Source organism: Panicum virgatum, chromosome 5N, assembly GCF_016808335.1.
Source record: "Panicum virgatum strain AP13 chromosome 5N, P.virgatum_v5, whole genome shotgun sequence".
Taxonomy (NCBI): domain Eukaryota; kingdom Viridiplantae; phylum Streptophyta; class Magnoliopsida; order Poales; family Poaceae; genus Panicum; species Panicum virgatum.
In genome coordinates, this window is record NC_053149.1 from 49,593,715 (window position 1) to 49,618,091 (window position 24,377).

Here is a 24,377-nt window from a genome sequence, read left to right on the forward strand (position 1 = left end):
TCACGGTACGGGTCCTTGGGCTCCGGCTCGCGGTACTGGCCTTCATACTCCGGCTGGCCTCCAAGCTCGTTCTCCTCCTCAATCACTCCGTCGGCTACGGCGATTACAGCGCAACGGCAAACAAATTAAGCAAGCACACAAAATAAAATAGAATAAAATGAGCTCAGAGGAAAAGATAATAGAGGGAACCAATGGTGTATGCTTTTGTAAGAATTTAGAAATTACGGAGAAAGAACTTGGCATGGTCGAGATAATATAGTTACAAGGTTGATGGCTTAATTAATTCCAAAAATGGAATAACATATGGGGAAGGGAGTGCACGGGTGTTAGCCTGTAGGACCACAAATGGGCGTTTTGGATTGGTAATTGGGCTAATGCTTGGTACTTTGTTTAAGTGTGCTGGCTGAAAAAAAAACAGAGGTGGGAGGGGTCACGCGACGGGGAGGCAGGACGTCGACGTCCTTGCGGCGCCGCTGATTCCCACGAGCAGCTCGCTGGAGCTTCACCGGAATCGAGCTGTGGTCCACCGTTTTCAAATCCGAGGGTATAGGGAGAGAGAGAGAGAGAGAGAGAGAGAGAGAGAGAAGGGCGAGGGGATTTCATTCAGGTGGCTCCGGGCATGAGAAACGAATGGGAAGGGGGTCCACCCCGAGCAGCCATGGCTGCGGTCATTGGAGCTCGTGGGAAGCTCGGCTCAGGCAGGGAGAGCGAATGCCGCCAGTTGGTGCTGGTGGAGGAGGGTACAAAGGTGCTTACCTCAAGAGGAATTGGCTTGAGATGGGCTGGTGAGGGAGATCGACGGTGGCGTTGTTATCACCATAAATTAACAGGGTTAATTAATGGGCCGCGAGCAAGTTGGGCTTAAAGCAGGAATTAAAGAAGGCTTGTGAATCGGCTCCTGCGTGAGTGTTTGGGCCATGTGGGCCATGTATCTTTAGATTTAGTTCAGTTTGGGTTAGAGATAGAGTCTGATTTTTACACGTTGGTTTAGCTTGTTTTCCAAGTCTCTGGACTATAAATATGTACCCTATGATATTCGTAAAGGAAAGAACGTCATCACGTCTAGCAACAACAATTCTCGGCGCACCGCCACCTCTAATCCTAGGATTTCATCCAAGTAAGCGCCATGCTGCCCTGATCCCTTCTTGCGATCAGTGCAGCATTGTTCTTGCTTTTACCTTGGTATTACTCGTACTGAAGCGTTTTTTATGGCGAGTAGTGCTAGTTATCCTGATGTTCATAGCATGACCTTTAGTAGATTTATCATACTCTTGTTGTTTATCATCTACGAATATCATGTTATCTCTGTGTGATCATGTATTAATCTTACGCTAATTCTCGTTGCATAGAGTTAGTCGCGTAGAGATAACACCCTACTTCTTTTCTATCTAGTAGATCTAATCTGTTATGGTTTGTTCCTATAATTAAGAATCGGCATAATATCTGCTAGGTTAGGCCTTGCAAACGGGTTGGACGATCTGGCGGCGTATTAGATGCTTTGCCTTGATCTTAATAGGGATTGATCCGGGAATCGGCTTTCGCTTATTCTTAGGCCTCTATTCTGGTTAAGGTTTGGTTATCTATTACGCTCGTTAGGCCTAACTATGTGTAAAATGTTCCGATCTAGCAGTGAAGCTTTTACCGTCGTGGATTGGATTAGCTAGATCTAATTGAAGCAGTTTTTGCAGTTATTTGCTTTATCTATTAATATCCGGATATGCAGATCTGATCTGACACCGGGACTCATTCGGCTCTTTAAAGCTGATGCAAGAGTCGTCCCGGGGAGCCAACCACGGCTCGGACTAATGTTTACACGTGTTTGTGCATGCAGGCAAATCGTCGAAAGCACGTTCGCACCTTCCTGATTGGGTATAGGTCAGGTGGCACGCCCTGCATCTCCGGAAGCGTCGGTGTGTGCCAGGATCTGAGCCGTTGACCGAGGGACCGGTGCCAGGCAGCCTCCCGGCTCTTCGTGTTGCCTGTCGCTACTCGCCGGTGGGTTTTGATCGACAACACATTCTGGCACGCCCTGTGGGACCTTCATCAGCAACAACGTCCACCGCCGAGATGACTGGACCTCAGAACCAAGCGCCGGTTCCGCCGGCCACCATCAGGTGGAAGGGGTTCTCACCCGAAGGCGCTCTCGACAACGTCGACCTGTCCATACCGTCAGAGGAGCGCACCAGAGCCCTGCGCCAGGAGATGAACTACATGGTGGCTCACTCGCTTCATCGGCACTCAGAAAGCCTGGTGAACGAGCTCGAGCGTGTGGCACATCGCGTCATCCAGGAGGCGATCAAGAACCAGTACTCCCCATCGGGACCAATCCTGGGGAGTCACAGGGGAGAAGCCCCACTTCAGTCTAGGCCGCCAATGACATATTCGCTCACAACTCCAGGACCGCAGACTTCGCCGATCTACGTCGTCTACAAGATCGGCGGTGATCCCGGGGAGGGCCAGTTCCTGAGCGAGCCGCCTAAGGAGATCCCGCACGGCTACACGTACGTGTACATACCTGACAACATCAACCCAACACGCGCGGGACAGCTGGTGAGTACAGGAGCTTCAGGGGCAGATGCGGAGAAACAAGCATGGCTAGCGAAGTACGCTACCGGGCCGAGTGCTGAGCCCTCGGCCCCAGGAGTTCTTAGTGTGGAGAAGATCAGCGCAATACTAAGGGACCAGTTCGGCATTCTGCCCAAGAGAAAGGCGATCGGCTATTTCAAGCCGTACCCAAGCGACTACGACTTGATCCCGTTGCCACCCAAGTATCGGCTCCCGGAGTTCACCAAGTTCAGCGGGTCAGAAGGGGCCAGCTCCATCGAGCATGTGAGCCGATACCTAACGCAGCTCGGGATGACTTCAGTTTCAGATCCTCTAAGGGTCCGGTTCTTCCGCCAGTCTCTCACGGGCTCAGCTTTTGGATGGTACACGTCATTGGCCCCAGATTCGATCCGCACTTGGAGGCAGCTGGAATACCAGTTCCACACCCAGTATCACTCAGAGGCTGCTGAAGCCGGGATTGCCGACCTCTCCCAAGTCAGGCAGAAATGAGGGGAAAGTGTGTCGGAGTACGTACAGCGCTTCAGAGAGGTTAAGAATCGATGCTACTCATCGCGCATCACAGAAAAGGAGGCAGTCGATTTGGCAGTTCTGGGGCTCACTAAGCCGATCAAGGATCTGGCTTTTCAGTTGGAATTCACCTCTCTGGCGCACATGGTGCAGAAGCTCACGATGTACGAACACTATCACCCTGAGCTGTACCAAGAAAAATTCAAGCGCCATGTGAATTTGGCCCAAGTAAATGATTCTGATGATTCTAGCGGGGAAAAAGAAGTGGCTGTGGCAAAGTGGACCCGGGGGGCAAACCTCATCCCGTGCAAGTGGGTCAAACAGAAGGGGCTTGTGAAGGACTTTGACTTTGACGTGGCCAAGGCAGAGCAGATATTCGATCTACTGCTCAAAGAAAAGCAGTTGAAGCTCCCAGAGAATCACAAGCTGCCAATGACGCAAGAGCTGCGGGAGAGGCCGTACTGCAAGTGGCACCACTCGTTCACCCATGCCACGAATGACTGCAAGGAGCTGTGTTGGCAGATCCAATCGGCTATTGAGCAAGGCCGATTAATTTTGGCCCAACACACGATGAAGGTTGACAGTCAACCGTTCCCACAGGCTAACGTGGTGGGGCTGTCAGATCTTAGACCTGAGGGCCAGAATTTTGCGTTCTAGATTAACATGGTGGGACCCGTACGCCGCCATGACGAGCAGAGGAAAGAGGCCGATTCTGGCAAACGGCCCCAGGATGAAGACGAGTCGGAGCAGCAACATATTACTGAAGAACAAGTGCGTCACATCCGCAATCAAGTCCCAGCTTCCAATCGGCTTCTTGAAAAATACGAGTATCAGTACAAGCTGCGTCGCCGGTATGAATCGGAAGAGGAGGAGTACGAGCAGCGCACGGGGAGAACGCTGGGGAGGCGCCAGGCTATACGCGACCACTGGCATTGCCCGTTCTTCAGGTACTGTTGGAATTCCGGCATGAGCCGATTGCCTACTGTCGATGATTGCCTGGAGTGCAGGCCTCGGGGACGCCAGTCAGGCGAGACGTCTGTGTTCCGGCGCTTGGGGCCCAAAGCGCGTCACGACGACCATGTTGAGCGGCCATCCAGGGATGATCTTGAGCTCGAAGGGGAGGATAAGTATCATCGTCCACGATGGTGTCCTGACGGAAGCGCAGAGTGCAGCGCTTACGCAATCTCGAAGAGGCGGAAGCAAGGTAGCTCGACGTATTGAGGAAGGCGCGCCCGGATCTCGCGGGGCAAGTCAGGCGCCTGCAAAGAGTGGCAAGGCACCCTCCAAGGAGGGAGTGGCGTCCCAAGCATTTAAAAGCCGATGAGAAACCGTCGGCTGATGTGAATATGGTATTTGTGCTCCAGTCGGAATTTCGAGCGCCTCATCCGGAGGAGCTAGCCGTCGCGCAGCTGGATCTTGGCCCCACAGCCGATCATCTTTGAGAAGCCCAAGGAGAAAATCTACAAGCACCTGAAGGGGTTATATCTCAAGGGTCTCATCGACGGCAAGCCTGTGAACAGGATGTTGGTCGACACCGGCGCCGTAGTCAATTTGATGCCGTACTCAGTGCTGCGCTGATTGGGTCGTTCTGCTGCTGACCTTATCAAGACCAATGTAATGCTCAATGATTTCAACGGGCAGCCGTCGGAGGCAAAGGGCGTCCTCAATGTGGAGTTGACAGTTGGCCGCAAGACCGTCCCAACCTCGTTCTTCATCATCAACAGTAAGAGTACGTACACAGTGCTGCTTGGGAGGGATTGGATTCACGCCAATTGTTGTGTTCCTTCCATAATGCACCAGTGTTTGGTTCAATGGGATGGCGACGAAGTGGAGGTGGTCCGTGCATATGACTCCAACGAGGTTTCGCTCGCAGACATGAACGCCTGGGACGCGGAAGGATAAGAGCCGATCTCAGGGATTGCGCTGGAAGACTGTGATCGGATCGAAGCGACAAAAAACGGATTGAGACTGGTCTTATCCACTGGCCTCACAGAATAAACACATCCTGGCACGCTACGGAATTTAGCAGGTTTAGAGAGGCCGGTCCCAGCAACCGGCCCCAAAAAGTAGATAATTCTTATTTGGAGTTGAAACTGTTACATTATGAACAAACAATAGCCTGCTCTAGCAGTTGGTTAGTTATTGAGTATTCAGTTTTGAATTGTAATACAGAAACGGCCAGCCCGTACGGTCGGCCTAAAATTTTCTTTTGTTATCTCTCCATGTTTGCTGTCGACGTGGCAGATGACGACGAGTTGCCTGCGTTCACAGTTGATTTTACAAGCGATGGCAAGTTGGGGTACGGGTTTACATCAGCTGACGATTTGAAGGAAGTTGATATCGGTCCCGGGGATAAGCCATGACCAACATTTATCAGCAAAAGGTTAGACCCGAGCCTACGTGAGCCGATGATAACACTATTGAGAGAATACCGGGACTGTTTCGCATGGGATTATACTAAAATGCCTGGTCTGGATAGAAGCATCGTCGAACATCGGCTCCCGCTTAAGAAAGGATTCCGGCTGTTTCAACAACGAGCACGACAGATGAAGGCCGAAATCCTAGAGGAGGTTAAGAAAGAGGTGCAAAAGATGTTGGATGCAGGGTTCATCAGGCCATGTCGGTATGCAGAATGGATCTCCAGCGTGGTCCCTGTACAAAATAAGGATGGCCGATGGAGAGTCTGCGTGGATTTCAGAGACCTCAACAGAGCAACGCCAAAGGACGAGTATCCGGTGCCCGTCGCGGAAACATTGATCAACGCAGCTGCCGGTCACAAAATGCTGAGCTTTATGGATGGTAATGCCGGCTACAACCAGATCTTCATGGCCCCAGAGGATATAAGCAAGACCGCGTTCAGAGTACCAAGCGCGGTCGGCTTGTTCGAGTACATGGTTATGACCTTTGGATTGAAAAATGCCGGTGCAATATATCAACGCGCCATGAATTACATTTTTCATGATCTCATCGGCGAACTGGTAGAAATCTACATTGATGATGTCGTGGTCAAGTCCACATCGGCTTGGGGACATCTGGAAGTTTGCGTCAAGTCTTGGAGCGGACTCGGAGGTTTGGGCTCAGAATGAACCCGAAGAAATGCGCCTTTGGTGTATCGGCCGGTCAGTTCTTAGGATTCCTGGTACATGAGCGAGGAATCGAGATCGGTTTAAAGAGTCAAGAAGCTGTAAGGACAATGAAGATCTGGTACATGAGCGAGGAATCGAGATCGGTTTAAAGAGTCAAGAATCAACTACTACGAAGGAGTTACAGAAGCTCATCGGCAAAATCAACTTTGTCAGACGATTTATCTCCAATCTGTCTGGGCGTATCGAGCCGTTCATGGGTCAGGTAAAGATCAAGTCTGAGGATGAGTTTCACTGGGGGGAAGGACAACAGCAGGCTTTCGACGAAATCAAGGGATACTTGTCGAAGCCTCCAGTGTTGGTTACTCCTCAGCAAGACAGGCCTTTCTTCATGTACTTGTCTGTGGGAGACACTTCCATCATCTCGGTGCTAGTTCAGAAACATGACGATTAGGAGAGGGTTGTTTTCTACCTCAGCAGACGCATGTTGGACGCTGAGACCAGTTATCCTGAGATTGAGAAGCTTTGCCTTTGTTTGTTCTTTACATGAACAAAGCTTCGTCATATTTTGCTCTCGGCGGAAACGATCGTTATCTGCATGTCGGATGTCATAAGGCATATGCTGTCGGCTCCTTTTCTAAAAGGCCGACTCGGAAAAAGGATGTTTGCGTTGTCGGAGTTCGATATCCGATATCAACCTGCAAAGGCAGTCAAGAGACAGGCACTGGCGGATCTCATTGCAGACAGGGTCAACACTGACGTGGCCGCACTTTTTATACGTTCTTGGGCCATATTTTTCGACAGATCGGCGTGTGATGATTGGTGTGGCGTGGGAATTCTTTTGGTATCGCCTCGAGGGGTGACTTATTCCTTTTCCATCAGGGTGACTACTCCATGCACCAATAATTTAGTAGAGTATGAGGCTGTTCGCAAGGGGATGAAATTACTCCTGGAAGCTGGCGCAGAAGCAGTGGAAATATTTGGGGATTCGAAACTGGTGATTTCTTAGCTCACGGAAGAATATAGATGTGAGAGCGAGGCTCTTTTTCCGATATGGATGCAGTGCCGTGAGTTGATGTCACAATTCAGGTACATTAATTTCCACTGGATATGCAGGACTTTGAACAATGAAGCCAATGACTTGGCACAGATGGCTTTCGGATATAAGAAAACAACCGATGGGGTCGATGTAGAGGTTCAGTTTCTAGAACTTGGAGATTGGAGAGCCGATATCTTCAATTATTTGAAGGATTCGGCTCAGGGGGCACCCAGAAGGATAAGACTCAAAGCTATGAAGTATGTTCTGATAGGGGACGATATGTTCTATAGGACTTTGGAAGGACTGCTGCTTAAATGTCTGGGGCCTTCGGAGTTGAATCGGATTTTGCATGAGGTTCATGAGGGAGCCTGCAGTACTCATCAATCGGCCCATAAGATGAAGTGGCTGATTAGGCGAACGGATATTACTGGCCTACCATGCTTGAGGACTGCTTTAAATATTACAAGGGATGTCAGGCATATCAGAGATTCGGCAAGATTCAGATGGTGCCGGCAACAGTAACGAATCCTATCATTAAGCCATGGCCGTTCAGGGGTTGGGCCATGGATATGATTGGCTAGATCAACCCGCCATCCAGCAAAGGTCACCAATGGGTGTTGGCTGTCACGGATTATTTCACGAAATGGGTGGAGGCGGTACCCATGAGGTCGGTGGCATCAAAAGATGTGATCAGTTTCATTAAAGAGCACATCATTCATAGGTTCGGGATTCCCCAGACCATTACGACCGATGGAGGATCGGTCTTTATATCAGAGGAATTTAGGAAGTTCGCCGATGACATAGGGTTCAAGCTGATCAGCTCATCCCCATATTATGCCCAGGCTAATGGACAGGCAGAAGCATCCAACCAGAGCCTTATCAAGCTGATCAAAAGGAAGATCGATGAATATCCTAGGCGCTGGCATGAGGTGTTGTCAGAGGCTTTGTGGGCATATCGTATTTCGTGTCACGGATCCATCAAGACGTCACCATACCATCTGTTCTACGGTCAAGACGTTGTGTTGCCATGGGAGATCACAGCCGGATCGAGGCGTGTTGAGTTCCAGAATGATCTGTCAGCTGAGGTGTATGCAGCCTTGATGAGCGACAATGTGGAGGATCTCACAGAGCTAAGACTTTGGTCACTTGAGAAGATCAAGGAAAACAAGGCTAAAGTCGCTCGTTCATACAACAAAAAGGTCAAGCCAAAAAATTTCAAGGTTGGAGACCTGGTTTGGGAGGCAGTGCTACCATTGGGAACTAAAGATAGGAAGTATGGTAAATGGTCTCCAACTTGGCATGGGCCGTACAAGGTTGATCAGGTCCTGCCTGGAAATACGTACATGCTTGAAGAATTAGACGGTGTCAAGTTTCCTGTAGCCGTCAATGGCCAACACCTCAAGAAATATTTCCCGAGCATGTGGGAAGGCGAATAACAAGAGCCGATGAAATCCAACTGGCTGTATTATAAAAGGCCAACACGTTGAGTTGGCTAGTAAAAAAAAGGGGAGAGAGGCCAACACGTTGAGTTGGCCAGTAAAAACTATATATATGATAAGCAAGGCAGCCGATGTGTAACCATCGACTTAAGATGTTGTTAATAGATACGAGTTTCAGATTTAACAGGCAACATTAAATGTTCTCTGAATTGTTCTACTAGTTCAGGAACCCTTCTAGGGCATGGATGGCTTCTGCGCGTATGGCGTCGGCTTTTGCTATGATCGCTTCGTCGTCCTTGTCATCGCCTGTTACTATCTGTTGACTCAAGGTGATTATCTCTATGAACTCTGCCCGTATCTGCTCGGTCATTTCTTGGGCTTCTTGCTTGGAGTTTGCAATCGAGGCTTTCTCCTCTTGGATCAGTCTCTGGGTGGTGCGAACCTTTTCTTCGAGTTCCACCAGTTCTTTCTCCAGGAGATTGAGTCGCCTTGTACTCGCGGAGATATCATCTCTAGCATCCAGAGTTGCTTTCTTCTGGTTGAGCATCTTGCACTTTTGAGCGATGTCGGCTTTCAGAGAAATTTGAGAATGATGTAATTCTATTCTCTGTTGTGCTGCTTTCACCTCTGTCCGAAAGAAGGGAAGATGGCCGGCTGGCCAGAGCATGACCTGAAGTGACTCTGGGAGTTGGGATTCTATCTGCTCGAGGATTTTCTTTATTTCGCAGGAATCATCAACCAGGGTACTGATTGGAGCAGATATCAGATTTTTGATGTGTTGAAGCTGATCGCGAGGTCAATCGGCTGCCGTGATGATGGTACTTTCGCTCCAGGGGCAATCAGGCCCATTGATGCTGGGTCAAAGGAGAGCAAATCTGAAATATTGAAGCCCTGTGGAGATATTGGAGTTAGTTTTGGGAACAAGGTGCATCAATGGAGTTATCGACTGATTTAGAATCGGCTCATGTAGTGTTACCTGTTCTGAGGAAGAAGCAATGGTCGGTCTGGGTGCGATCGGCTCAGTTGGGTTTGAGGCAACAACAGGGGCATCGGCTATATCAACCTGTTCATCACGACCTCCATCGGAGCATCGGGAGTTCCGGGTTGAACTTCCATCGGTACATCAGCTGTTGCAGTTCCTTCGCTGCGAATTTCTGCTGGAACGATGGTTGATTCTTGCTATTCTTGGATTTCAGTTGTTCCAGTGTCGGCTTCATGAACGTTAGTTCCCTGTTGTGCTGGGCTTCCAGTACTGAGGATGTCTCCAGCTGCGTCCTGGAAATAGGATTGTAGTCGACCAGAATATATATGCGTAAGGAAGAAGTTTCAGAGAGGTGAATTACCTGGTTGGTGTTGGATTCTGATAGATTCGGGGAAGGTTGCGCTGTTTTCTTGATGACTCGTCTTGCGATGATCTTCTTTTTCTTAGTCGAGACTCGGGGGGCAGCACTTCCAGAGGTTTGTCTCCGCTTAGAAGCCGACTGGGGTGAGTCTGGCTGAATAGTCATTATTACTTTCTTCATTGGCGGTGATTCCTTGCAAAAAAAGAACATCAGGGGCGGTTGGAAGGAAGTGGAATGGCTCCCCGTTACTGGTCATGGGTTCTGGATCATCTTGTTGCTGTAAGCAAGGTGAGCAGGGTAAGCCAAGTAAAGTGGTAGAGGACTTAGAAAGAATAGGTGCACAGATTCAATACCTCTTCCTCGGGGATTGCATATTCAGGACCAATTTGCTGCAGTAGAGGGCCTAAAACTCTTCTGAATACATGAGTTTTCCACATTCCCCACCATGTGTTAAAGTCGATTGACGAGGAAGTAAAGGACATATCGGCTGGTATTTGAATGTGGAGGTTGTCAAACATGTTGTAGCATCTTGAGCTGGTAAGACCATTGTGCAAATCGGCTCTACTCTCCACCAAGTGGTGAATATGGAAGTGGGGAGGGACTTGTCCTAAGCCAAATTGCCGAGCTGCTACGACTGGTTGATAGGTTTCATAACCTGGTTTGATGATTCTGTTGGAAGTACTTATGCCAACAGGGAGGAAGCCAGGTCGAATCATTAGGGAATATAGATGCCGAGTGCTGCCGTCATCGGCAAAGCTATCCAGCCTGAAGGTAGTTGGGTTTTCAAAGGCTTCAGATTCAGTGAATGGAAAGTAGAGGGGATTGTCTAGACCTTTGTAGAAAACTCTAAATCAGTTTGCTGCATCTGTCGAGTTCAGTTTACTGCCAGGGAGGCTGAATAGGGCTTGGCCATAGCTGGTGCATCAAATTGGCTTGCCATTCTCGTCGGGGAAGGAATTCTTGGCTAGGCTTTGAAAGTTTGGAATCTGATGCTGGAAGTAGAGTTGTGCCCATAACTGAATAAACCACCAAGGGCCTCCAGTTCTGAGTTTCCTTTGGCTGAGCAAATTAGTTGTCATCAGATGGAGACATCTGTATGTTTCTCCGAGAAAAAGTTTGCATAGGCTGGTGCGGTTGCCATGGGCCAGATGGTAAGCCAAAGGAAGGTAATTCTTAGTTGGAGCTAAGGACCACATAAAATAGAATGTTCTAACCAAAGATTTAAAAAGGCTGTGTGTTCTTTTTTAGTTACTAGACCTTTTGTCTTCATGTGCTGGTTCATGTAAGTACTCCAGTTTGTGCAGGATGAAAGTTTGAAGGGGGCTTCTACCATTCTGTGGGCTGCAGGATCAGGGGATCTAATGTCTAGGCCAGTAATCATGGTAACATCTAGCAAAGTAGGGGTCATGGGTCCATCACCAAAGAGGAAGCAGTTCAGAGCGTCGGACCAGAAATAGCCGATGGTCTTCAGAAGGTTTTCATCTTTATCAAGGGGGGATAATGATAAACTGAGTACATCAGCTATGTTCAATTCTTGCCACAAGGGCATATAGGCTCTTGCTACTCTGCTAAACCATGCAATCCAGCTCTCGGGTGGATTAGACCAGGCTCTTAAGCAGTCGGCCCAGGAATTTAAATTAATGTCTTGACTTACGAAAGGGATTCTATTCGCTTCACAGGAGATTAAATCTGTGGGATTTTCATAAACTCGTGGGCCAAGACAAAAAGATTTGGGATTGGAAGGATGCGGCAAAAGGATGTTTGACACCTGGAGTTCAGAAATTCAGAAATTTATATATGGTGTCATATTTCGGAGTTTAATTCATTCGAAGGTTTAATGAGCTGAAGAAAGTTAAAAGGACAAGCTGAATATTACCTTCAGGCCGTAGATTGCCACATCGACGATTGGAGATCTCGCTGTTTGAGCTTCGGAATCCGCCATGGTTCAGATCTGCTAACTTAGGGTTTGGTTGGTTTGCGGGCTCTGGTTCAAGTTTTGGATATTTTGTGAGTTTTTGCTCGAACTTATGGAGCGGGATTCTCGAATTGCGCTCGAATTTGGAATATCTATTTCGAGTTGGATTCAGAGTGGAGGTGATGTTCTGTTCTTATGCTGGTTGTTTCTAATTTTGAATTTCGTCGGCTCTTGGATATTAGTAAAGCCCGGTGCGGTGCCATCGGCTTTTGGAGAGTGATCCGAGCAAGCGTTTAAAAGATAAGAGACTTCATTAAAGATTGAGTCTTACAAGCGGAAGAGCCGATTTGACAAAGGACGAATCCTTCGGCTCTACATTATTACTCCTACAGTACTACCTACATCTGCCGCTCGTAGGCACCTAGGTACCTATGGTGCTTGGGGCTTTGCGCCGGCATGTCTCCGCCGTCGCTGTCGTCGCCATCGTCGTCGGCACTGCTGCCACCACTGGCCTCGTCGTCGTTGCTCCGGCCGCCGCCGCCGTTGCTTTCCTCTTCGTTATCCCCCTCGGGGGACCCGAGGAACCGGAAGGCGTTTCCGGCCATCGGGTCATCGCCGCTAGAGGAGGAGCCGATCTCCTCTTCCGAGGAGGAATCGGCTCCATCCCAAGAGAAGTCGTCATCGCTGTCGCTCTCCAGCTCCTCCTGGAATAGGAGCCGGAGGTCCTCGTCGTCCTCGGAGACGACCCCGAAGTTGAACTCCTCTGCATCCCAATGCAGAGGAGCGAGCGCCTCGTGCGCCGCCGTCGGGTCGTACTCCGGCGTCGGCTCTCGGCTCTCGGAGATGGAGTGGGGGGAGGAGACGGAGGAACTCGAGGAAGAGGGGGAGAAAGGGGAGCCAATGGAGTAGGAGTCAGAGGAGGAGGAGATCGCCATGGCTGATGTAGGTTTGGGTGTCCTGCGCTGTTTGGCTATGGGAGGAGGGTGAGTTTGTGGTGAAAGGAGTCGATTCGGGGTAGATTAAGTAATAAAAAATGGAAGATGGATCGGCATTTTCACATTCTGCGAGGAGCCGGCTGCAGAGACATTGCGTCTTCAATGGTGGTTGTAGTGCGTTTTAATGAGCATCAACGGGAAGATGAAGCAACGAAATGGTTTTGGAATTATCATTGCCAAAACCAGGGGGCATGTTATCACCATAAATTAACAAGGTTAATTAATGGGCCGCGAGCAAGTTGGGCTTAAAGCAGGAATTAAAGACGGCTTGTGAATCGGCTCCTGCGTGAGTGTTTGGGCCATGTATCTTTAGATTTAGTTCAGTTTGGGTTAGAGATAGAGTCCGATTGGGACACGTTGGTTTAGATTGTTTTTTCAAATCTCTGGACTATAAATATGTACCCTATGATATTCGTAAAGGAAAGAACGTCATCACGTCTCGTAACAACAATTCTTTGCGCACCGCCACTCCTAATCTTAGGGTTTCATCCAAGTAAGCGTCATGCTGCCCTGATCACTTCTTGCGATCAGGGCAGCATTATCCTTGCTTTTACCTTGGTATTACTCATACTGAAGCGTTTTTTATGGCGAGTAGTGCTAGTTATCCTGATGTTCGTAGCATGACCTTTAGTAAATTTATCATGCTCTTGTTGTTTATCATCTACGAATATCATGTTATCTCTTCGTGATCTGTATTAATCTTACGCTAATTCTCGTTGCATAGAGTTAGTCGCGTAGAGATAACACCCTGCTTCTTTTCTATCTAGTAGATCTAATCTGTTATGGTTTGTTCTTATACTTAAGAACCGGCTTAATATCTGCTAGGTTAGGCCTTGCAAACGGGTTGGACGATCCGGCGACGTATTAGATGCTTTGCCTTGATCTTAATAGGGATTGATCCGGGAATCGGCTTTCGCTTATTCTTAGGCCTCTATTATGGTTAAGGTTTGGTTATCTATTACGCTCGTTAGGCCTAACTACGTGTAGGATGTTCCAATCTAGCAGTGAAGCTTTTACCGTCGTGGATTGGATTAGCTAGATCTAATTGAAGCAGTTTTTGCAGTTATTTGCTTTATCTATTAATATCCGGATATGCAGATCTGATCTGACACCGGGACTCATTCGGCTCTTTAAAACCGTTACAAGAGTCGTCCCGGGGAGCCGACCACGGCTCGGACTAATGTTTACACGTGTTTGTGCATGCAGACAAATCGTCGAAAGCACGTTCGCACCTTTCTGATCGGGTATAGGTCAGGTGGCACGCCCTGCATCTCCGGAAGCGTCGGCGTGTGCCAGGATCTGGGCCGTTGACCGAGGGACCGGTGCCAGCCAGCGCCCCGGCAGCCTCCCGGCTCTTCGTGTTGCCTGTCGCTACTCGCCGGTGGGTTTTGACCGACAATAGGCGTGCGTGGCTCTGTTCTTGCTCGAGGAACAGAGGAGAGGGAAATTGAAGCGAGGAAGAAGAAGGGCGACGGGGCTGGTGGCACGGCGAACTCGGCGTGGCGATGGCGAGTAGCTTGGGCGGCTTTTATAGGCGGCGGGGGCGGGTGTTGTGCCAACGCTCGCCTGCTCACCTTCAATGGCGTTGCGACGAGACGGCAGGGGCGGCAGGCGGTGAAGGGACGGGTCGGGCCGGCGCCCTGGCGTGCTCGTGCGGCCTTGCGCGTGGGAGGCGAGGCTGAGGCGCTGTGGCGCACGGCGGCAGTCGCGGCGGCCGGCACGGCTTTGGCCCGGCGAGCAGCTCGGTGTGGTGATGGGACGATACGGCGGCTCGGCGGCAGCGGCTTGGCACTACGCGGGTGGCGCGGTGCGGCATGCGGCCTTGCCCGCGAAGCTCGCGAGCAAATCCCGGCTTTTGCTCGGCTTGCGTCGCGCGTGCTATGGCTGTGCTGCTGCTGTGTGCATGCGTGGGGTCACGCTGAGCGAGGGCGGCGGGGGCCTGGCTTGGTGTGCTCGCACGCGGCCTGAACGCCGCAGCATTGATTGAGGCAGGCTCGCTTGTGCATGCGTGTGTGCTTGTGCCTGGCTTGGTTGCTTGCATGTGGGGCGAATGAACGTGAGGAGGAAGAATGTGCAAAAGAGATTAGAGAGAAGGAAAGAATTAGGGAGGGTTTTAGGCTGCACGGTGGATTTAAAAGGAAGCAAGTATTTGAATAGTGATTAGACAAAAGGTAGAAATTTAGATGACCAGGGAGATTGAGCTCGAAAGATGAATTCATGCAAAAAGGTTTTGAATTCACATGATTTTTTAATATAAATTTTTGGGCTGTTACACTTCGGTGCGGCACCTACTTAGATCATTGTTTGGTACATGCTTTCGGCGGGTAGTTTTTACATAGTCTATATATATATACATATATATATATACATATATATATATATACATATATATATATATATATATATACCGATAAACTTTCGACGTCGTATTTGTATAGTTATTATATAATATTATTTTAATTTTTATGGATAACAGGGTCATGAAACTTTGGTGCCGCAGCCACTTAGATCATTGTTTGGTTCGTGGATATATACCTTTCTAAAGCAAGTAAGATTTTTTACCTAAACTTTTAATTTAGTCTGTCTTGTGTCATTGACAGTTGAACCTTTAGTTCATCCCATATGCGGTTGGACCAGCCCTCCGTCCACGACTCGATCACGTAGATCTTATAAATTAACATATGAGCTACTATATACATCCGATACTAATACAAATTATTAAATATTATTGTTTTACACTGGTTGATGTGGAGTCTATTTTGGTTGAATACTAGCTTACACTGGGATTTTCATCTCGTTTGGCCCATATAGAATTTGAGGCCTTGTTTAGTTCACGAAATTTTTTGGGTTTTGGTACTGTAGCACTTTCGTTGTTATTTGGCAATTAATGTATAATCATAAACTAATTAGGCTTAAAAGATTCATCTCATCATTTATAATTAAAATGTGTAATTAGTTATTTTTTAATTGCATTTAGTGCTCCATGCGTGTGTCTGAAGATTCGATGTGATATGTATTGTAGGAAAATTTTTGGAACTAAACATGGCCTGAATTATTGTTTGCCGCATGTTCAAACACATCTTAGATGATGAAGTGTCTCATTGCCACCTTTAGTACTTGGGATAAAGATCCCTCAAAAAGTCTAATGGTGAAGATAGACTTCAGTCTAAAGATGAAGATAGACTTTGTAAAATGTAAATAAAGTTTAAGTCTAAAGATGAAGATAGACTTTGTGAAATGTAAAGTACTATGACGGAGCTTTTTAACAAAACGCATTAAGATCCCATAAATAGGATACACCATAAGTCCTATCTATAAACAAAACATGTTAAGATCCCATACATATGATACACCATTGGTCCTACCTATAAATATATGCTGGCACACCCTACCCTATGAGCATCTTTGAAAATTGGCGCAGTACAACTTGGAATTGATAACTAATGCTTTGTCTACTACTGAAAGAATTTACTGCTAAAAGAAGCATGTTGTTAATTTCTAAAACGATCAAGAAAATGCTACCCACGCAACGATTATGTGTAGGAGTTCAAAAGTATTATTCAATACTTACAACCCAATAGTTCTTATATGAATATATCACAATCCTTTGTATAAATTAAATTGTGTATTATGATGATACACCAAAATCAATTTTTCTCAAGAGAGAACTAGACCCTGTGTCATCATTTTGCAATCTTTAATATATTTAGCAAAACTGAATTTTATAGTACCTGAACTAAATTTGTCCAAGAAATTTATATGAACATGCAGTAATATCAAAGCTTGGCAAGGCATTATGTATCTATTAAGTTTCTTTAATTTAATCAGTTTTGTTTGCATTTAATTATCATAATATGATATTGCTCGTTTTCATGAGTTACTATGTTCATAATGATATACACCTAATGGAAAATTGCATGGCAGTGAATGTAAGATTTGGTTAAAAAGAGTGCTTACCCAATTAAGATGTAGAACTCGTGTGAAGCACTTCTTGTGGGCGATTATTACACCCAACAAAATTGCTTTATATATACCTAGTTATACTACAACAAAATGCATGATTACATTCAAAATGCCTGGAAGCTTTACTGTCAAACGGAATATTAGGTCCACTAGAATTCAATGATATTGGCTGGAACAAAGGACCCCTTTTGTCCCGGCCTGGCGTTCCCGGTTGGGAAACCGGGACAACAAGGGTTTCCCAACCGGGATAAATTAGCGTTTCTGTAATAGTGTGGTTAGCGTCGCCAAATAAGGTCAGCCGCTACATCATTTAGCGTACTTTTAGTGAGCTATAGGGCTCATAGCGCTATGTAGCATAGAAAACTGCAATATCGTAGCGGCTCTTTTAAGCACACATGTTATAGTATTCTTTTAAGTATGATAAGACTGTCAGACTTGATGCGTAGCATATTGTTACTTGTTATCATTAAAACAAGACTACTGTCAAAGTATGTTCCTGTTAGATCCTTCTTGCTAGTTCTCCCAATAGCAGGAAAAAGATAAAAACGTATGCATAGCATAATCATTCCGGTCAAGGTAGAAATACCGTTCTCATACTTGATTGCTACGCTTAACTGCACACACAGTGCGGCAATAGCTGCCTAGCTGGACAGTAGACACAGCCCCGGTGCACCACTCGACTTCGTCGCTCCACCTCACTGCGCAGCCGGCGGAAACGGACAAGCTCCGGCGCACGTCCGAGCTGGTGCACCGGGCCTCTAAAAAAATCGTGCCCCCCCGCACGGCCGCGCGGTCGCTGGCGCGGCGCGGGGTGAGGCGGACGCGCGCCGGGCTCATGGCAGCTACCGCCCCGCCGCTTCCCTGCACGCAAAACTGCCTCGCGCCCCGCCTCTTCTTTAAGTCAAGCCCCCCGTGTGCCTCCCTCCGCGGCGCCGCGACGATCCCCTCCCACTCGCAGTCGCAGACCAACGGCGACGGTACTAGGTACTAGCAAGTGCCGGTCCCACATGCCTCTCGCTGCGGCTGCCGTCGCCGCCGTCGCCTGCCCCTCCCCGGTCGGCCTCGGCCGCCCCTTGTGCCGTGTCTACGCCCATCCGCGCCGCCGGCGGGGGTTCCGGTTGGAGGCCAGCTCATCGGCGCCCGCGCCCGCGCCGGCTGCGGCGGATGAGGGGGCTGGAGCGGGGCCGTGCCCCGTGGTCAGGTTCGACATGGACGATTTCGCCGTCGCTGACCGCGTCAGCGTCGGGCTCCATGGACGGGTGGGTGCTGATCGGGATCCGCTGATTCGCTCTCCAGCTCGCTGATTTTGTTGCGCTTCTCCTACTTTTTTGCTAACGGTTTGAGATTTTTTATTGGGTCCGTGGTGTAGTCGGATGAGATGATCTTCGAGGCCACGGTGCGCGATCCGAGCAGGTCAGTGTCGTAGTACACTCTAGAGAGTTCGAATTCGTTGCATTCGTGGCGATTGTTTCTGATTTTGGTGTTCAGCGAGCTGTATGGGTCAACGGTGGTGCTGCGGCAGCTGAAGAGCTCGCAGGCGAAGCGCAGGGGCCGGCGCGCGCTTGAGGTGGGTTTCCTCTCTGATGAGCTGTTGATTTAATGCTTTGGAGTACGTGTGGAACTCGGTGGTTCAGCTCGAGGTGGCTGTGTGATTTCAGGTACTGACGAAGCTGGCTCGCCGCCAGATGATGTACCATTCGTACGCACTGCAGGTCCATGGTTACATCGCTCCGGGCAATGCCGTGGAGCAGGAAGATGTCCCTTTCGTACTGGTGCATGGGGTTAGTGCTTTTTTCCTACTTGCTCAAGCTGATCTGGCTTATGTCACTTTCAGGTTTCAATTTTGGGCCTAATTGCAGTTTGCAGTCATTTTCATGTCAGCTCATGGGTTTTAGGGTGTATATAGGTGTACTTAAAACATTAATTTGCAAATTCTCCCAACAGAATGTCGGAGCTCGAACAGAGTTATTTTTGTGTATATTACCTTAACTCTTCAATAAGGACTAGGTTTTGCTTCCTTCTGGATTGAGCAAATGCACTGGTTGAGGCACTGCTTTTGTTGATTCATCATTTCAGGGTTTATTTATTTTTATGCAGTATCATGGGAGTTATTCCCTGCGTCACTGGTTGCAACTCTCGGATTGGCTCCCAACCTTAGAAGCAACATTAGCATTGGATGAAGAACAAGTTAGGAGGGTTGGAGATGACTCTGTTGGAGGACCAGCTGTATCTCGACAGCTACGTTTAATTAGGATTTTGATGAGAGACCTTTTGATTGGTGTAAGTTGCAAGCACTACATTTCTTGAAATGCACTCATTACCTGTTTATCTGGAACTGAAGGCATATTTTATTTGATGCAGGTAAATTATCTACATAGCCATGGGTTGGCACATACTGAGCTGAGATTAGAGAATGTTCACGTGAGCCCAATAGACAAGCATGTTAAGGTGAGCAGCCTTTCTTTTTTTATGGTCGTCATCTGTTGCATCAATCATGCTTCATGGTTTATTGTGGACATTATATTACATTTTTGTGCAATGTAGTCGAACAACTGAAAGTTACATTGCTCATTGCACATGATTTTGCATAAACATGTGGTCAGCATTTGCATTGTACCTGGCTGTGATTGAACAGTTTACTTGTATAAATTATTTACATTGCAATTTTTATGTGTTTTTTGTAAGTTATGTTATCCCATTCACCGTTTTCTGCTGAATCATACTCGTAGAACCTGTTAAAATGCCAAAATCAACAGTTGTCTCTACCTTTTGTATGCCAATAACAAACCCATTTATGTTTGACTCTTTTTTTAGTTAAGGAATCAGGCACCATGATATCATAGGCTCTCAAATGTTAACCGTTGTTAATCATGACAGTTATAACTTGCCACACAGATGAGCAACTGAATGATTGTCATGTGGGCTACACATTTCTCTTTGATCTTCTGCAGCTTTATTTCTTGATAAATGAAAAGATTGAGGTCATTCTCTCTTCTGGCTATAAACTCGCTTCTCAAGCAATGAGAGCTTCTTGGAAAATTCAACTTCTAACTGGAAAACCCTAGCAGATATTGATCAATCCAAGATATCATTATCAGTGTTGTTGAAATGTCATACCAGTATCTTTGTACATTACATTCTGATCACCACAATATTTTTCAGCACTTTGCAGATACTGTGTTTCTATTTTTTTAAAAAAAGAATTCTTAATGAATTGATAATTCTCTTTTTTTGGGAAGAATCCAAATATCACCAACTTGATTTGGTTTATGAAAAATTCATAGATTTGTGTAAATTCTTCTATTAGGAAGACCTGCGACTATCTCTTGAATGGAAATATTAAGTGTGGTGCGGTATTGATAGAAATAAACACCTAGACCCAGATTCTACTGTTTCTTGAATGATATTATGTGAACCAGCCCAACAAGAATAGCTATTTCTCTTCTTTTGTAATTGAATATGACATTTGAACTACTATGATCCTTAGCAATCTTAGGTCGTAGCTAATCCTGTCTCTAAGGAAACTAACCCCTAAGCATTGTTTGGTGCCAACTTGCCATGAGCCCATTTGGCCCAGCTATGCCTTTGACCCACACCCATGAAAACACTGATACACAGAATGCACTTATACGAATTGCTTATACACATATGCATGACATTAATCTATGGAATATATAAATTGAATTGAACTAAACCATTGAGTTAATGTTCAAGGCTCTGGTCTATTCCGTAAACCTTTTTTATTTTTTCATCTATACCTGACTTAACTAGCTTCTTTGATGATTTATTTATTTAGGTTGGTATTCTTGGAAATGCTGCTGATTTTCATGACAATGATCCTAGCAGTAGCACAGTAGCAAGTAACAATGAAAGGCGGAAAATGATGATAGCATTTGACATGAGGTAAGGTTTTGTATGAAATAAAGAAGCTCTTGTAGGCTTGTACACATCTGTCTAATTGCTTTTAAACAGTAGGTAGCATGAAGCACGAACCTTTATATACTTTAATTTAAGGGTCTTTTTCTCTTTGGTCCCTACTCTCTAGATGTGTTGGCTTCATCATGGCAAAGATGGTTTTAAGAGAGCTAATGGATTCTTCAACTTTCTTTAAATTCAAATCGTTCCTGACAAAGGTTTGTTTTATGCACTTCCCTGGCGTTATATCCTATTTGCCACTTTATGGTTCAAGCCTTTACCTTACTAAGATATGTGGTAGCCATAGTATGCTCATACTGTCACACAGTATACCACCTAGCACATATCGCAGAAGGTCCAATGCTATTTTATGAGCATTGCATGGAAGTAAGAATTATGGAAGTGGCATCCCAAGGCAATGAATGGCCTGCCTAATGAAAACATATGCTCCAGAGTTCTCAGCCACATCGTGGTTTTGTTTTATTGCAGGATATTAGATGCTCTTCTGACCTGAATTATTAGACTCTGTTTTATCTTACTGAAACTACCTGGTTTCAATTTTTAATACCACATGTTGGTGCAGGCGAGTCCAATATTTGATAAATACACTAGTACTAGAACTGACTAAACTATCATTTCCTTTCTTGGTTTGCTCTATTTCAGGGAAATGATCCATCCTGTTTGCGTGAGTTCCTTCTACCAATTCTGTGCCAAAATTCTCCATCTGGGAATATTGGTTTGCAGGCAAGTATTTATTTCCAGTAATCTATTGGGATATCATTTCTTCAAGCAATCTGATAGCGTCTTTTCTTACTGTTCCTTAGATGCTAGATAGGCAATGGGGTGCTGGTTGGAATCTTTTGGCCTTATTGCTGGCAACAAAACCTGAGAAAAGGATAAGGTGATATTATCATTCTATCAACATTCCTAGTCAATCCACAAGCTAAACACTACAAATTTAAAGATAGGATGGTTTCCGGCATTATAGAGTTGTAGATTCTTATTTTGTTGCACCAAGTCTGCAGTTGCCTTGATGCATTGCGGCACCCCTTCCTCTGTGGACCAAAATGGCGTATAAATCCATCAACTAGTATCATTCGATGGGGCTTGGGATCCACTGCTGTCCGCATGGCTGAAGATTATATCTATGGAAGTCATCAGGTACTAATTTCTTCACATGGGTGGATCATGTCTTAAGCTGCATCTCATTCCTAGTCTTGCCAAAAGGCTTGATCTTGCACCTAAACTTGCCAAAAGCTGCATCTCTTGTTCTTTTTGCATATTTACAGCGGAGGCGGTTAGCGTATTTCGTTGAATTGATGGAGGTCCTGAACCCTAATTTGAGAACAGAGGTAATGTCTTATTCTTCAAGCCCTGATAATGATGAACTATGTTACATGAACATTTTCCGGATATAGTTATGCTGGTAGCAACATTCCACTTTGGAGATTAGTCATCGTTTCGTGCATACAATAATTGCTCAGGTGTATATGCTATGAATTGCTCATACTCTATCATCATGGTGAAGTGGATAAATATTTGTTTTCTTTTTTTGGTATTTCCTTCTATTTTATTTATTTATTTATTTATTTATTGCTGCAAGATGGATAGTCTGGTTAAATTTGGTTTCAGTTTTTTATTCCTCTCCTTTTTCCCCTTCATTTTTTATTCTATGGTTGGCACTATTGTTTTATCTCATTATGCTTTTATTTATTTAGAACTGGCTTCAGCTCCTACATGGTCGTTGGCGTCTCTTGTACTGTACTGGAAGACACATTGGGCTCACGCTTCGTCAGCCTTCCCCTAGAATCCTCATCAGTGATGTGTTCCTCACAGTTAGTTCAGAGTCCGCTGATCCAGTCTTCTCTCTTATGTCGGATATTGGTTTCAGAATTATGCCAGAATCTAATTGGCCTCATGACAAATCTGGCACCGAAGGAGTTTTGTCTGTCACAACATCAGCAAGAATAGCTGCTGGGAGGATTTATATTAATGAACAGGACAGTAAAGAGAGTAGGGCCGCATCTTCTAGATCTTCTAGGAGATATCTTCGCGGTAAATGGAGAAAAGCTTCAAAGATGAAGGAGCTGCCAGCTAGTCTCCCCAGTGTAAACATTGCCATGGATGAAGTCAACATATCGATGAGCTGCAACTCGACTTTGAATGTCAACTCTGCACAAAAAGTGCTGCAAGAGATCCGCACGCAGACCCCACCGGAAATGTTCGATTTGTCAAAGATTGTCTGCGGGACATACATCGATGCGAGGTTGATGGTTCTTCGTGGTGTCAACGGGTCGGCTCTGCTTTTCATTAGATCGAATCCAAGGACCAATTCCTGAGGAGAATCGGTTCGCCATGTAATGTGTATTCTCTCTGTACATTCTGTATTCCTAGCTGCGCATTCATTTGTAGCAGGTGTGGATAAGATGCTGTAGGCCATTGTTAGATTGTTATATATCTTCAGCTTGATTAAAAGCTACTGCCCTTTGGCTTTTTTAATTTAAGGGCAGGAGCACTGCCATATCATATAGGGAAAATTCGATTCGTGCCACCACAACTCCGTGAAATTGGGTGTCACGTTCAAAATCATGCCACTCAATGGCATGGATTTCAACATGAAATCCAACTTCAAGAAATTGTAGTGGCATGGATCAAAATGACCCTATCATATAAGGAGGATTAGAATGCAGGTTCTTACATAAGTGTGCTTACATAATGAAATTATAAAACTCGAGCTCGTACTGAAAGACAACATTAAGAAGACAAAAAGCTCGGCTGCCTCTGAAGCGCTTGTCGTCGGACCTCCATTTCTTCTCTGATGAAACCCAGGACTGCTGTTGGTGATTGTGACGTCCCCTGAAATATTCTTCTGTCCTCTCATTCCAAGCCGTGTAAATCAGTATAGCGACGACCTTGGTTTCTGCTTTTCTGAAGTTGTGTTGCTCATCGTCAGATTCTACCAGTCCTCAATGCCAACCCCTGAAGGAGGTACATTGATCAGGCCCCCAGTCCAATTCCGAACCAAGTTCCAAACTTGCTGGGCGAAAGCACAGTGCAGACAAAGGTGAGCAGCAGATTCCTGCTCCTAATCGCAAAAACGGTGAGAGCTTCTTCCTCCAAGCAAGTTTGTACAGGTGTGGTGCAAAATCCCTCGGTGCCAAACCATTGGCCCAAGTTGAGTCCCAAAATGCAGCTGTACGACCATTCCCAATTGTAACAGTTGTGCTGCACCTAAACAGATGTTTGTCAGCTTCAGAACATGGGACATCAGAGCCAACCCAAGACCGTTCAGGGTCTGCCCATTGGAACCAACGAAGTCGTAGGGTAGGGCCCTGCTGAATTTCCCGTATCTCACGCGGCAAAGGCTTTGTTTGGTTTGTTCTAGAGTTCCTAGAACACGTGCCCCGAGATGAGAATATTGTATGTATGAAGTACTAAATGAAGTCTATTTGTAAAACTTTTTTATAAACAAGTGTAACCTTTCGCGACGAATCTAACGATGGTAATTAATTGCTGATTGCCTACAGTGATGTTACAGTAACCATCCTCAAATGATGCGGTCAAAGACCTCATTAGATTCTTCAGGGTTCCTAGCGCAGGGGTTCTAAAGTTG

General features: G+C 46.4%; 1 protein-coding gene across 1 annotated transcript; it reads left to right on the forward strand.

Annotated features, from left to right (window-relative positions):
- The first annotated feature begins 17,756 nt into the window (after positions 1–17,756).
- LOC120672644 (probable plastid-lipid-associated protein 14, chloroplastic) lies at positions 17,757–23,263 on the forward strand. Its single transcript, XM_039953167.1, has 13 exons — positions 17,757–18,108; positions 18,219–18,262; positions 18,338–18,416; positions 18,508–18,630; positions 18,947–19,129; positions 19,211–19,297; positions 20,646–20,752; positions 20,895–20,982; positions 21,428–21,508; positions 21,589–21,665; positions 21,790–21,925; positions 22,054–22,116; positions 22,483–23,263. Exons 1-13 carry the CDS (start codon positions 17,857–17,859, stop codon positions 23,101–23,103), a joined length of 1,941 nt encoding a protein of 646 aa, XP_039809101.1. The 5' UTR covers positions 17,757–17,856; the 3' UTR covers positions 23,104–23,263.
- Positions 23,264–24,377: the final 1,114 nt, after the last annotated feature.